The sequence below is a fragment of the Vigna radiata genome, chromosome 1 (assembly GCF_000741045.1).
Source record: "Vigna radiata var. radiata cultivar VC1973A chromosome 1, Vradiata_ver6, whole genome shotgun sequence".
In the NCBI taxonomy this organism is placed as follows: Eukaryota; Viridiplantae; Streptophyta; class Magnoliopsida; order Fabales; family Fabaceae; genus Vigna; species Vigna radiata.
The window spans coordinates 9,457,992-9,473,555 of record NC_028351.1 but is presented as its reverse complement, the minus strand read 5'-3'; the positions used below and the strand labels follow the sequence as shown (position 1 = coordinate 9,473,555).

At 36.2% G+C, this 15,564-nt stretch overlaps 4 protein-coding genes and 1 pseudogene across 4 annotated transcripts in view; 2 read left to right on the top strand and 3 right to left on the bottom strand.

Moving 5' to 3' along the window:
• LOC106772373 (UDP-glycosyltransferase 708D1-like) overlaps positions 1-217 on the top strand; it is a 31,369-nt gene extending 31,152 nt beyond the window's left edge. Inside the window, exon 3 of the mRNA XM_014658753.2 lies at positions 15-217. Within this exon, the coding sequence (XP_014514239.1) occupies positions 15-29 (15 nt within the window). The 3' untranslated portion in view covers positions 30-217. The remainder of the gene's footprint in view (positions 1-14) is intronic.
• Positions 218-517: 300 nt separating this feature from the next.
• LOC106757068 (miraculin-like) lies at positions 518-1,650 on the bottom strand. Its single transcript, XM_014639655.2, has one exon. The coding sequence runs from the start codon at positions 1,378-1,380 to the stop codon at positions 655-657; it is 726 nt and encodes a 241-aa protein (XP_014495141.2). The 5' UTR covers positions 1,381-1,650; the 3' UTR covers positions 518-654.
• A 1,260-nt stretch (positions 1,651-2,910) lies between these two features.
• LOC106763537 lies at positions 2,911-6,752 on the top strand (annotated as a pseudogene).
• A 3,076-nt stretch (positions 6,753-9,828) lies between these two features.
• On the bottom strand, positions 9,829-12,360 carry LOC111241414. Its single transcript, XM_022779307.1, has 5 exons — positions 12,031-12,360; positions 11,238-11,982; positions 10,736-10,930; positions 9,953-10,666; positions 9,829-9,854 (listed from the first exon to the last, which is right to left on the bottom strand). Exons 1-5 carry the CDS (start codon positions 12,358-12,360, stop codon positions 9,829-9,831), a joined length of 2,010 nt encoding a protein of 669 aa, XP_022635028.1.
• A 2,017-nt stretch (positions 12,361-14,377) lies between these two features.
• Positions 14,378-15,184, bottom strand: LOC106768679 (miraculin). The gene has a single exon (XM_014653945.2). The coding sequence runs from the start codon at positions 15,146-15,148 to the stop codon at positions 14,528-14,530; it is 621 nt and encodes a 206-aa protein (XP_014509431.1). The 5' UTR covers positions 15,149-15,184; the 3' UTR covers positions 14,378-14,527.
• Positions 15,185-15,564: the final 380 nt, after the last annotated feature.

The following is a 15,564-nucleotide window of genomic DNA, read 5'->3' as shown; positions in this document are numbered from 1 at the left end:
AGTGGAAGAGGAAGGCTCAAGTCAACTGAGCATTGACACTCAGTACTATTTTGCCTATTCACAATATTAAGTTTAAGTCTGCATTTGAAATTCTGTCAGAAAATAATACAGTCGCAATCTCAATTGCATCATATAGTATGCAAACGGCTACTCAAACAGTAATTTGTTGTTTTATTCTGTGGTTACATTTCCAATTAGGTTCAGTGTTTGTGTTTAATGTTTTTTATTTCTTTGTTAAAAAAATAGTGAGTTGGGTTTGGAAGTGATGAAAGTGACTTTGCAACAATAATGGATAAAAAGTGTTGCTATTATGAGAAATGGGTTGAGGTGACTCATGCCACCTGAACAATCAAAAGCTGACATTCTTTTTGGGTGTGCCTTACTCATATTTAGACAAGCCATAATGGTAGTGTTAATTGTTTAAAGGGAAATTCTTCTACGAATGAAGTTTTTCTTAGCTTAGATATATTCTTACTAGTAAACAACCACAAACAGAAAATAGAAATTTTAAAAAGACTCAAAATAGAAGACATGTTTTTTGTTTATTCATTATGTATGGTTCAGTACATGGAACTCAACTTGAGAACAATCTCATACGAAAAGTACAAGTAGTTCCTTACACTTTACTCATTAGATTTTGCTATAATTCAACATTTAGTATTGAACCTTCTGGAACTGCACCTTGTATGGCTCAGAAGTTAGAGCCAAACGCTTGCCATATTGGTCCTGATATATTCCAATATCACTGCATGGATAATTGCAATAATTGCACACACTTGGACAATAAACCATCTTGTAAGCATCCTCGTACTTCTCAATCTTGAACCAACTTTGGATGGTTTGAGGGCCAGGATTGCCCAAAGCGCCACCAGTTGTGACAAACCACAGTGATGTTGAATAATCATAGTCCTTAAGCTTCCACACAGTGGAATCTGGACAACCTGTGTAGGTGGCGAATAAAATGTTGAGATCAGTGGAAACGCGAATCACACCTTTCTTTTCATTAACAGGTAGAAACATAAATTGGAGGCCTTGGTAACCATCAACAACTACAAGATCAAGAGGGCAATCTTGACCTGTGGTTGAGAGATTAAGACCAGCTACATCAGAGGATGCTGGAACAATATAATAATAGTCACCAGCTCGCACCTTCTTCCCTGATGTGTCCACAATTTGCTCTGCTGCAGCACCTGCTTCCCCAAGTAATGCCTTTGTGCTTAAGGCAACCACTAGTATCAATGCTACCACTGTCATCTTCATTTTTCTGTGTTTAATTTTTTTCTTCTTGTAACTCTTATGAGATGGATATGAAAGAAGGGTGAGATTTACATTTATATAAGCCGGGGATGGAATCTGTGTACCCATGTGCACCAAAGTCATGGATTTCTTCTTATACAATTGGCCTATAAAGATTGAATTTTGCAAAAGAAGTTGTGCAGTTCACAATGCTGTGGTTGGCTAGATTTTTAAGTTTCTGATGAAGTTACAGTTTGGTTTAAGCTCAATATTTCAGAGCCTAACTTCTTGTACCATGTTTAAGACTAGAGAGAAAGTGTTTCATCTGTTAAGGATGCAAAGCATAAAGAAGCACATAGTTTAGTGCATTTCCATTTGTTAATCTGGGTACTGTGAGATTAATGAATATCTTGTTTTCTCTCTCTCTCTCTCTCTTTGTTGTTTTTTTTCTTTATGTTGGTTGTTCTTTTCCCCAAATTTAGGCAGGTGGTGGGACAGAAAAAGAGGTTCACAATAAATAATAAAACATTAGGTATACTTCTAATTTTGCACAAACTACATATATAGTTTTTTTTACATCAATGAAACTTACAAATGAGTTAATTTTGATATAGTAGCAATGAAATGAGTTTTACATTGTTAATCAATTATGAAATAAATTATGAGCAGTAAAAAATTATTAAAAATTACCACAAAATCAATTTTGGTGTCTGAAATGTTGTTTACGGTAAGTATGTCCGAATTGAGGGTTGTGATTGGAGAAGTTGTTCCTAAAGAAAGATTGGTCAGAATGTCATTAAATAAGAGTTAGTCATATTGGAAATAAATTATTATTAGACGGATCATGCAGTTTTTAATTGCATAACAAACTGCCTACTTAATCAACTTCTCTGTTTTGGAACTTTACCATTTTAAAAATAATTAGAGACCAGAAATAATTCTTAAATAATCTAAGATCACTATGGAAATTGAACTAACTCACAAAAGCACGTCGGAAAGAGATTAATAAGTAACTACTGAACTACCCAAGATTCTTTCACAAAGGTTTGCAAAAGTTGCACAGTTTGGAGCAGAACACGAGCTTGTAATCATCATCATATTCTTAAAACCACTGTCTAGTTAAATCATTAAAAGCATCAAACTTCCACACAGTGGACTCACTACATCTTGTAATACAATGCTACCTGATATGCATATCAAAAACAACTTCCTTTGTGAAGTTTATCTCCATAACAAGAAAAAAGAGAAAGCAGAGAGAAAAAAAAGGAGAACTGCAAATAAAAGATAGATAAACTTCACGGTTTAGTAACTTGTTTACTCTAAATTACGTGGGTGTTGGGACTTTAGTAGCCTGAAAGATTCAATTTATGGTTCAATGTTTCTCTATTATAGACTTGTATAATTTATGCATAAAGGATAAGGTCAACGATTTTGGCCAATTCAATGAAATTTATATTGTTGTTAAATTATATACTACTTCAAAAGGTATAAGAGGATGTTTATTAATGTTAATTTTATAGCAGAAGGACGGTGGATCCAGAAGACTAATACATTTGAAAACAATTTTATGTTATTGATTGCAGTATCAAGCTTAGTTGAATTGGTTATTTTACGTTCTTGATTGATTCTGGAACCCATTCTCCATCCATACTCATAGTAGCCTTTCTTCTGGGTCCTCATGGCTTTGCGATCATGTTCCTCTTCCTTCATCTATGAGGTGTTTCTCAGTTTCAGAGGTGAAGACACACGTCATGGTTTCACTGGCAATCTCTACAAAGTCCTTGATGACAAGGGAATACACACTTTCATTGATGACGAGAAGCTTCAGAGTGGAGAGGAAATAACACCTGCACTTTTGAATGCAATTGAAGAGTCCAGGATTGGCATCATTGTGCTCTCTAAAGACTATGCTTCCTCCTCGTTTTGCTTAGATGAACTTACAACCATCCTTGACTGCAGGACAAAAGGGCTGTTGGTTATACCAGTCTTTTATATGATGGACCCTTCAGATGTAAGACACCAGAAAGGTACTTATGGGGAAGCATTAGCTAAGCATCAGAAAAGATTCAAAGCTGAAAAGTTGCAGAAATGGAAGATGGCTCTCCAACAAGTGGCTGATCTCTCTGGCTATCATTTCAAACATGGGTACTTGTCTTACTTTTCATACTACCTTGTCATTTATATATATGGTTAGTTTTACTTGTCTAACGATTTAACTTGAAATTCTGAAAAGAAAAGAAATACTTGTTAACCTTGTCAATTGATATACGTATCATGTAACTTTTTGTTTGAACAGAAATGAATATGAACACGAGTTTATTGGGAGGATTGTTGAGCGGGTCTCTAGGGAGATTAACAGTGTTCATTTACCTGTTGATGATTACCTAGTGGGACTAGAGTCAAAAGTCCAAGAGGTAAAGAAGCTTTTGGATTTAGGATCTCACGATGGTGTTGTGATAGGGATCCATGGAATGGGTGGGATAGGAAAAACAACACTTGCTCTGGCAGTTTATAATTTGATTGCTGCTAATTTTGATGAATCGTGTTTTCTTCAAAATGTGAGAGAAGAATCAAACAAATATGGGCTGAAACACCTCCAAAGCATCCTTCTTTCAAAAATGCTTAGAGAGAAGAATATCATCTTAACAAGTTGGCAAGAAGGAGCATCAATAATACAGCAGAGGCTGAGGCGAAAGAAGGTTCTCTTGATTCTAGATGATGTTGACAAGATTGAGCAATTAAAGACATTTGTTGGCAGATGTAATTGGTTTGGTCCCGGTAGCAGAGTCATCATTACCACTCGGGACCAACATCTTCTGACATCTTTTGACGTTAAAAGAACTTATGTGGTGAAGAAATTGAACAATTATGATGCTCTTCAATAACTAACATGGAAAACTTTTAAGAGGGGAAAGGCTGATCCAAGTTATCAGGAAGTTTTGCATAGTGCAGTAACTTATGCTTCTGGCCTTCCATTGGCCTTGGAAGTAATAGGTTCCAACTTGGTTGGAAAAAGTGTAGAAGAATGGGATTCTGCTATTGAACATTACAAAAGAATTCCGAGTGATGAAATCCTAAAGATACTTAAAGTAAGTTTTGATACTTTGGGAAGAGAAGAGAAGAATGTTTTTCTTGACATCGCCTGTTGCTTGAAAGGATGTAAATTGACAGAGATTGAACATATGCTTCGTGCTCTTTATGATGACAGCATGAAACATCATATCGGTGTGTTGGTTGAAAAATCTCTCATAAAGATTAGTCAGAGTAGTACGGTCGAAATGCACGACTTGATTCAGGACATGGGTAGACAAATTGACCAACATGAATCACCTAAAGAGCCAGGAAAACACAAGAGGCTATGGTTACCAAAAGATATAATTCAAGTTTTAAAGTACAACACGGTAAGTGAGACTCATGGATTGTTTATTTTGTTTCTCAAATTGATATCATAGTTTTTCTTTTTCTTGACAATTTATAAATTTCTCTACACGTGAATTGACTACTTACATATAACTAATAACCTCTTGATTTGTGCCTCTTTGCATTAACAGGGAACTGGTAAAATTGATATCATCTGTTTAGATATCTCAATATCTGAGAGAGAAGAAACGATATACTGGAATAGAAATGCCTTCAGAAAGATGAAAAACCTTAAAATACTTATCATAAGAAATGGTAAATTTTCCGAAGGTCCCAATTATTTTCCAGAATGTTTGAGAGTACTGGAATGGCATGGATACCCTTCAAATTGTTTACCATCAAATTTTGATCCGAGCAAACTTGTGATATGCAAGTTACCTCACAGTCCTTTTACGTCATTTGGGTTTCATGGTTCATCAAAGGCAAGTTTAGAAAATAAATTCTTTATCTTGTGAATTAATAAATACACTTCAAATGTATTCAATCGGTTCTTATGCCTTTTCTCCCTTATTTTCTTTGCAGAAGTTCGAGAATCTAACCGTCTTGAAATTTGACAAGTGCAATTATTTAACGCAGATACCTAACTTGTCTGATCTCTTAAATTTGGAAGTACTTTCATTTAAAAAGTGTGGGAGTTTAATAGTAGTTCACGACTCAATTGGTTTTCTGAATAAACTTAAAATATTGAAATCTAAAGGTTGCAAGAAGCTTAGGAGATTTCCACCTCTCAACTTGACCTCTCTTGAACAACTTGAACTTTCATATTGTTCAAGTCTTGAGAATCTTCCAGAAATATTAGGAAAGATGGGAAACATAAGGAAACTTAGTTTATTTGAACTTCCCATAAAAGACTTGCCTGTTTCATTTCATAATCTTACTGGACTACAAGAATTAGAGATTAGCTGTGATTTTGTTCAGTTAAGTAGCACTGTCTTGACGCCTGAACTGTCTGATTTTAGAGTTCATAAAGGAAAGGGGTGGCAATGGGTAAAATCAGAAGAGGGTGAGGAAAAAGTGGGTTCAATGGTATCTCCAAAGATACATATGTTTTGGGTTTTATCTTGCAACTTGAATGATGATTTTTTTTCAGCAAGTTTCAAGCAGTTAGCTCAAGTGAGTCATTTAAGGCTAAGGGAAAGTAATGTCACATTCCTTCCTGAATGCATCAAAGAATTTCACAGCCTATTTTCTCTCGATGTGAATGATTGCAAGCATCTTCAGGAAATTAGAGGGCTTCCACCAAACTTGAAATATTTCAGGGCAATAAACTGTATATCCTTGACTTCCACGGGTTCAAGCATGCTGTTAAATCAGGTTTTGTCATGTTTTTAATGAATTTGATTCGATAATATGTAGTTCATTTAATGAATTTTTTTATAAACTATGATTAACAGCAGCTTCACGAGGCTGGAGGGACTGATTTTATCTTTCCAGGAGGAAGTATTCCAGAGTGGTTCCATAAAAAGAGGAAGGAACTTTCAATTTCTTTCTGGTTTCGAAAAAAATTCCCTGCCAAAGTTCTTTGTCTTCTTATTGCACCTGTACTGGGTGATAACGTGACAGGATTGGTTAGATACATTATGTTCATGAATGGCAGAGTTAGAAAACAATATTTGTTACATTATCTGAACAGACAAGTGAAGATGTTGGAATCAGATTATACACATCTCTTTGATCTACGACACTCACATTTCTCCACTGATGATGATCTGATAGAAGAAGTGTCTTTAGAAAAGGAATGGAATCATGTGAAGATTACATATGAAGGTTTGATAGAGAGCTCCCTCATTAAAATAATCGGAATCCATGTTGTGAAAGAGGAAAACAGCAGCATGGAGGACATTCGATATGATGATCCTTATGCAAACACAAATGAAGACAATCATCTCAACACTTCCCAATCACAACCCTTCTTTCTTAAAATACACACAGGTTTAATGTTGACATGCAAGTTTTTTATAGGTTCCTTTCTGTTGTTCTCTTGCTTTTTATTATTAATTTTATCTAGCCTCACAAACAATCCAACCTGAGTATCACCACTCTATTTAGTTTTGCATTGTAATTTTCCTTTCAAATCCCAAAACTATGATTGATTAAGATTTGATGCATTTTCTGTCTTTCAAGTTTTATCTCTGTTCTCATTTGTATAGTTGCTTTTCTCATTTCTAAATTATTTTATCCAATAAGGGAAGACATAACTATCTTAGACATCTAAAAGACAAAAAGTAACTGTGCACTTAAACACAATACCTATTCATGAATTAGATTCAATACCATGCTTCTATTTTATAACATGATGTTTTACTTTGATAACTGATCAATGTAACAAAAATATTAATGAACAAATACCTCAAACTTTTCTTACAATATAGATATTTAATATTTTCTCAAATATTATTTACTCATTGCATCATGCATCTTATCTCAATTTTTCTTCTTTTCTCTTTTAGAGTATCCGTGGAACTATATCCCTAAACATTAACTCAGATTGGGCTACCTACTCCTTTTGAAAAAGTCAACTTATCTAGTCATGAACAACATGAGAGAACAGACCATAGAATCAATAAGAAAACATTTATCGTTCTGCAAAACCTATCCATCACCTAGAGAGACGCAAAAATGGCTTCCATTTAGTTGTAAATAAAATCCTAAGACCACAAAGAACATTAATGTCAACCATTTTTACACATAGTAAGCGATATAGATGCACATGGCTACATGATTTCAGATCAATTCATTTTCAACTTGATATGGCCAATGGTATTGTTCAATTACTTAAAGAAAACTTATACTGTTTCTATGGTACTAACTACAAAGAATCCAAAAGGTAGAAATAATATTAAACGAAGACATCTATAAATTCAGACTTCACATCTCCAGTATGGTCCATCCATCATTAACCAAAATAATAGCCTGAATTACACACAAAACAATAATGAAGAACATACTGATAGCATTTCTGCTTCTCTTTGCCTTGAGCTCTCAACCATACTTGGAGCAGCTGATGCATCACCTGAGCAAGTGGTTGACACATCAGGGAAAAAGCTCCGAGTTGGTCTCAGTTACTACATTGTTCCGGCTGTTCCCTTAACAAGATGCCCAAGGTACGGAAGATGCGTGAATAGTGGAGGCCTTTCACTTGCTAGCATTGGTGAATCATGCCCTCTTGATGTGGTGCATGTGAGAGGATCTTGTGGCTTGCCATTGTCATTCTCACCCGTTGACCCTAAGAAAGGTGTTGTTCGTGTGTCCACTGTGTTGGAAGGAAACTTTAATGGCTAGAAGGAAGTTTTAAGATTGGGAGAGGTTGGAAGATATTGAGAGGATGAAAGACTTGTAATATTGAAGGCTTCTAATCTTTTTGGCTTGCATAGAAATGATACAACCATTTCCTATTTATACCAGTGGCACCTCCTTAACCAATGGCTAGGATCTTGCCACCACATCATTCATCTAAGAGCTATAATTCATTCTCTAGAACTTTCTAAAACATTCCTACAATTCTAAACTTTCCTAGAAACATCTTATGGATAAACATCCCTAGATATTTTTGTACATCATTCTAGAATCTTCTAGATAGGATTTTCTAGAATTCTATTTGGGCCTTCTCTACTTGGGCTTTTATCTTATAGGCCCAATAACAAAATCAATTTATATTTCAACACTCCCTCTTAAACTTGATTTTGTACTCCAAGCAAACTTCTCAACTTCATGAAGACTTCTTTCTTCAGCGGTTTGGTGAAGATATCTGCTACCTGATCATGCGTCTTCACATATTCCATTTGCACATCCTTGTTGTTGATGCATTCTCGAATGTAATGGTAACGGGTGTGGATGTGCTTACTTCGATCATGGAAGACTGGGTTTTTTGCTAATGCTATTGCCGACTTGTTGTCCACGAAAATATTTGTTAGTTCCACTTGTGGCAAGCTTAACTCCTTCAATAGGTTGCNTAGCCAAACAGCATGGCAAACGCATGAAGTTGCANCTACATACTCTGCTTCACATGTAGACAAAGTGACAATAGGCTGCTTCCTGGACATCCAAGTAAAAGCTGTGTCTCCCATGTAGAACACAAATCCACTTGTGCTCTTTCGGTCATCCATATCTCCACTCCAATNGCTATCACTATATCCAACAAGCTTGTAATCGTTAGAAATGGAATAATATAGGCCAAAAGTTGTCGTACCTTTGATATATCGAAGAATCCTCTTCGCAGACTTAAAGTGAGTAGTTGTTGGAGCTTCCATGTACCGACTCACGACTNCAACGGCATAGAGAATGTCTGGTCTTGTACAAGTTAAATAGCGCAAACTTCCAACAAGACTTTTATAGAGGGTTGGATCCACTTTTTCTCCCTCTTCATTCTTACTCAACTTGATGCCACATTCCATAGGAGTACCAACTGGATTAGCATCATCCATCTTGAATTTCTTGAGGAGGTCTTTGGCATAACTTTCTTGAGTAATAAAGATTCCTTCATTTCCTTGCTTTACTTCAATTCCGAGATAATATGCCATAAGTCCCATGTCGGTCATTTCAAATTCCATGGTCATATCCTTCTTGAATTCTTAAAACATGCTTGGATTGTTCCCTGTGAATATCAAGTCATCGACATACAAGCATACAATCAAAATATCTTTACCTTGAGCTTTGATATAGAGTGCATGCTCGTATGGACACTTGATGAAATTCGCTTCTTTGAAGTACTTGTCAATCCGAACATTCCAAGCTCTCGGTGCTTGTTTCAATCCATAAAGAGCCTTCTTTAATCTCAAGACTTTATCTTCTTCTCCTTTAACTTCATACCCTTGTGGTTGCTCAATGTAGACTTCTTCCTCAAGAACTCCATTTAAGAAGGCAGACTTAACATCCATTTGGTGTATCTTCCAATTATTTTGAGCTGCTAATGATATAATAAGTCTAACAGTTTCTAGTCGAGCAACAGGAGCAAATACCTCATCATAGTCGATGCCAGCCCTTTGACTGTAGCCCTTTGCCACCAATCTTGCTTTGTATCTCTGAACTTCTCCTTTGGAGTCCTTCTTTGCTTTGTAGACCCACTTGACACCAATTGCTTTGTGCCCTTTTGGAAGCGAGACTAGCTCCCAAGTGTCATTCTTCTTTATTGCCTCGATCTCTTCATCCATTGCATTTCTCCAANTCTTCTTTTCAGTTGCTTCTTGGAAGTTCATGGGCTCACAGTTTGCAAATAGACAAAATAAGGTAACATTGTCTAGATTTTNAGTTACCTCATAAATTTCTTGGAGATTTCGAAAACGTGGAATTCTTTCACTTGAGCTTTCATCATCTTGAAGAGTTGTATTTGGTGAAGTGGGTGGAGTAGCAGGTGCCTCTTGTGATTGTTGTTGTTGTTGTTCCACATCATCTTCTTCAACGCACGAGAAGAAGGTATGGTCCTCACAATTTGTCGACCAATCCCATTCTCCTTCTTCATCAAACACTACATTCCGACTGATGATTGTTTTCCTTGAATCAGGATTGTAGAGTTTGTACCCTTTGGAGTTGGCGTCGTAACCAATAAAGATGTATTTTTCACTTTTGTCATCAAGTTTACTTCGTTTCTCATCTGGCACATGCACATGAGCTATACTTCCAAAGACTCTAAGATGAGAAATACCTAGCTTTCTTCCGCTCCATGCTTCTTGTGGTGTTTTTCCATTAACACTTCTTGTTGGAGAGCGGTTGGTTAGATAGACTGCACATGCAACGGCTTCAGCCCAAAACTCCTTTGGAAGTCTCTTGCTTTTAAGCATGCTCCTTGCCATCTTCAGGATAGTTCTATTCTTCCTTTCCGCCACTCCATTTTGTTGAGGGGATCTTGGTACTGTCAATTGTCGTCTGATCCTATTGTCTTCACAATACTTCTGAAACTCTTTTGATGTGAACTCTCCTCCACGATCAGATCTCAAAGCTTTGATCAGAAGGCCACTTTCCTTCTCAATATGGGCTTTAAACTTCTTGAAATTCTCGAATACTTTTGATTTTTCTTTTAAGAAATATACCCATGTTTTTCTTGAAAAATCATCAATGAAGAGAAGGAAATAATTACTCTTACCGAGTGATCTTGGCTTGATTGGTCCACACACATCAGTGTTAATGAGTTCTAATGGCTTTTGGGCTCTTGTGTCTGACTCCTTCGGAAAACTCAATCGAAATTGTTTTCCAAGTAGACATCCTTCACAAACTTGGTTGGGGTGAGTAATAGAAGGCAGCCCTCTCACCATTGCCTTCTTGGAGAGCAACTCTAATCCTTTAAAATTAAGATGGCCAAATCGAAGATGTCAAAGCCATGATTGGTCTTTGTAACACATCTTGAGACATTGTGGGCCATCACTTTGAATGTTGAGCACGAACATTCTATTTCTTGTCATTGGCACCTTTGTAATGAATCTACTTGTATTATCTCTTATAGAAAGGTTATTATTCTTAAGTTGAATATCATAACCTTTCTCTAAGAGTTTTCCTAAGCTCAAGATGTTGCTTTTCATGCTTGGCACATAATATACGTTTGGAAATAAATTGATGTTCTCCATTCTTTAGTCGGATGAGGACATTACCTTTTCCTTTCACCGCCACCTTTGATTCATCTCCAAAAGCCACGTTTCCCTCTACTGATTCGTCAAGCTCTACGAACATGCTTCTCTTCCCACACATATGGTTACTTGCTCCACTGTCAAGGTACCACTGATTATCCTCGCCTTTATCTTGGCCCTTGTAAGCCAATAGCAAGGTACCATCTTCTTGACACCTTTCTTTAGCATAATTGGCTTTCTCTTCGACTTTATTCTTGTTAGGGGCTCTACATTCAGAAGCATAATGTTCAAACTTATCACAATTGTAACACTTGATTCGTGACTTGTTATACCTTGAATTTGGATTTCCTCTCCCACGACCTCTGTTAGAGCTTTCTCCTCTTTGGTTATTGTTGTTAGGCTTTCGTCCTTGTCCACGTCCATATGCACGCCCTCGTCCTTGTTCTTGACTATAACTCCGCCTTGATTGGTTGTGTGCATTTTCTTCTTTTCTTGAATCAATGTGTACCTTGAGGACTTGTTCCACGATCTCTTCCTTCTTCTTTTTCTTTTCTTCATAAGCTTGCAATGAACCAAGAAGTTGCTCTATTGACATAGCCTCCAAGTCCTTGGTTTCTTCGGTAATGGTGACAATATGTTCGAACTTTGGATCTAATGATCTAAGAATTTTCTCCATAATTCTTACATCATCTAGCTTCTCACCATTTCTTTTTAGGTTATTAGTAACCGTTAAAACTCTTGAAAAGTAATCAGAGACTAGTTCTCCTTCCTTCATATGCAAAGCTTCAAACTCTCCTCTCAAAGTTTAAAGACGTACCTTTTTTACTTGATCTGCTCCCTTGTAAGAGATTTTGAGCTTCTCCCATGCTTCCTTGGCTGACTTGACTCCAGAAATCTTCTCAAAAGTATCTTCATCTAATCCTTGATAGATTAGACAAAGAGCTTTCTTGTCTCTCTTCCTTGAGTCTCTCAAGCTATCCTTTTGAGCTTGAGAAAGACTTTCTACATTCTCTGGCTCAGTATGGCCCTTCTCGACCACCTCCCACACATCATGTGCACCAAGGAGAGCTACCATCCTTAAGCTCCAATTGTCATAGTTGCTCTTAGTGAGCATCGGGACTTGAAAGGGAACTCCGGTATTTGCCATTTCTATGAGGATCTTATGGCTCTGATACCACTTTGTTGGGAGGAAACTTTAATGGCTAGAAGGAAGTTTTAAGATTGGGAGAGGTTGGAAGATATTGAGAGGATGAAAGACTTGTAATATTGAAGGCTTCTAATCTTTTTGGCTTGCATAGAAATGATACAACCATTTCCTATTTATACCAGTGGCACCTCCTTAACCAATGGCTAGGATCTTGCCACCACATCATTCATCTAAGAGCTATAATTCATTCTCTAGAACTTTCTAAAACATTCCTACAATTCTAAACTTTCCTAGAAACATCTTATGGATAAACATCCCTAGATATTTTTGTACATCATTCTAGAATCTTCTAGATAGGATTTTCTAGAATTCTATTTGGGCCTTCTCTACTTGGGCTTTTATCTTATAGGCCCAATAACAAAATCAATTTATATTTCAACACACTGATTTGAACATCATGTTCTCCACCGATCATACCAGTTGTGCTGAGTATTCGCCAGTGTGGAAACTGGACCACTTTGATGTTGCGAAAGGACATAGGTTTGTGACCACTGGTGGGTCTGTCGGAAACCCTGGTTGGGGAACCATACGAAACTGGTTCAAGATTGAGAAGTTTGAAGATGCTTATAAAATTGTCTATTGTCCAACTCTGTTCCCTTATTCCAAGCACTTGTGCAACGATGTTGGCATCTTTGTGGATGAAAATGGCTATAAGCGTTTGGCTCTAAGCGATGTTGCATTCAAAATCAAGTTTCAGCTTGCCTGAACAAATTAATGTCTGATCACAAACTAATAAGTGTTTTCTTTAATTCAGTTTTTATAATGTTAATTTTGCATGGAAGTATCTTCACTTTTATGTCTTATGTTTACATAGTAAATTTTGTCTCGGTAAATGGTTTATATTTGTGAACTTAGTCCTACTATCCGTCTCGTTTTGTCATCTTCAGCTCAGGAATTGAAATTTGAAAAAGGGGAGAAACACTGTTAAGAATTCAAGAGCGGCATATGAAGGGAGAATATTAAGTTGGATACTGGAGTGGCTTTAGTGTCAATAGAATGTGGTGAAAAGGAAAGAGATGTTGGGAATGCAAGTGTGAGTTCAAGTCCCACATTGGATAAAAATGAGGAAGTAGAACACTATATAAAGATGAAAGACTCATTAATCCATTATCTTAAGGTTTTGGATAGAGAGTAATGTCAATTTCTTATAAAATTTGGCTCATATCTCATGCAACCATAATGGTGATACTAATTCACCACAGAAAATACTTTTGCAAATAACTCTTTTCCTTAGCTTAAATATGTTTTTAGGAGTTTATGTTCTCAGCAAAGATTTTTTTAACGAGTAAACTAATGAAAAACAAACTTAAAAAGACTCAAAAATAGAAAACATGTTTTTTGTTTATTCAATTATAACTAATTCTAATTAAAATAATATTTTAAAGCACAAAAATCAAGTTCAAGATTAAAGGTACTCATCACATAACTAGAGCTCATGCCATAGTACTTGAGCTTAGAGGTTAAGCAATTAAAGGAAGATATCTTCATATAGACACTAGATATCATTTCATAAGAGAATCCATTACTACAAATGAAGTAAAGCTCAAGCATGTCAATACTCGAGATCAAGTTGCATATATCTTCACAAAACCATTAAAATATGGACAGTATTGAAGACTAAGAACAAAAATTGGTGTCAAAAGAAAATTTCAAATTAAGAAGGAGAAATGTTATTGTAATTTGAAATGTAGAAATATCTAAAATGACTCTTGAGTTTCCCTATGTAAAGTCTAGAAAATCTAAAAAGCCTTTATTAGTGAAGGATGTAGAAAATTTTATAGTAGAGTTTTAATTAGAGAAACTCTTAGAAGAGAGTCTAAATCTCTTCATTAGCACCTATGAATTATACTTGGCATTTTCAAACAAGTAAATTCGAATTCTCTCTTCTACTTTATCACCTCTTCCACTAACATTTTTGCAGTTCCACATGTAAAATTAGAAGAAAACATTTGTCCATTTTATTTCAATACTTATTCATCATAACAAGGAATTCCCCTATAAATTAGGGTATATATCCTCACAAAATAAGATGTAAAGAACACACATCATTATCAGAAACACACTGAAAACATTCATAGTTGGTGGTGCACAACAAGAGGAACTGTGGTTAGGCCTTGAGGAATTTAACTTGGAAGGGAACAGCACTTAGAGCCAAACGATGGTTCCCTTTCTCATCAGCCAACATCCCAACATTCTCGCACACAACATCCTTGCAAGAAGGGCACAAACTGGGACAATAAACTAGTTTATAAGCACCACCATACTTCTCAATCTTGAACCAATTTCCAATGGTTTCCCTCCCAGGATTGCCCTTAACACCACCAGTTGACACAAAGCGTCCCTTAGAAACCTGAAAGTTATCAAGCTTCCACACTGTGGAATGGTGAGGGCAAGTGATGTTAGGAGGGAACATGATGTTTAGGTCTGTGGAGACACGTATAACACCCTTTTTCGGGTTAACAGGTATAAACCTTAGTGGCAAACTATGATATCTATCCACAACCACAACATCCAGAGGGCATGATTTACCAATCTTTGAGAGGCCAAGGCCTTGTGGACTTCTACATTTACTGTAAGGCATGGATAGAAGAATGTTGTAGTTCACACCAGCACGTAGCAGCTTGCCTGATGTGTCAACTACTTCATCAGGTGAAGCTTCAGCTGCTCCCAGAAGTGGTTGTGAGATCAGGGCAAAGAGAAGAACAAAAGCGAACAATGTTGTCTTCATCACTGTTTATTTTTTATTGGTTTGAGTAATTTGTATTTTGGTTGATGGATGGAGTTTAGGAAGATGGTTTTGCATGAATTTATAGGTTGGTTCTTATGCATGGTGTTCAGGATAAACATCAACAATTATGTAAATAAGATCTTTGATTTGCTTAATACTGTTGGACCCATATTTTCATTAACATAAGAAATTCACTAAAAATGAGCAAGTTTAAGTTTAGTTGCTATTATTTGAATATTTTCTGCCGGAAAGTCTAATCCTGTTTAAGCCATGGCCTGCTTTAATATGTTTTTTCTTTCTCCAAAACAAATATCATTTGCCTGTATTCCTTTCCACGAGATTGTATTGTAGCAATTATAATATCTAATAGTTGCTATCAAATCTGATAGCGCTGTCTAAATATCTGAGGACTGTAT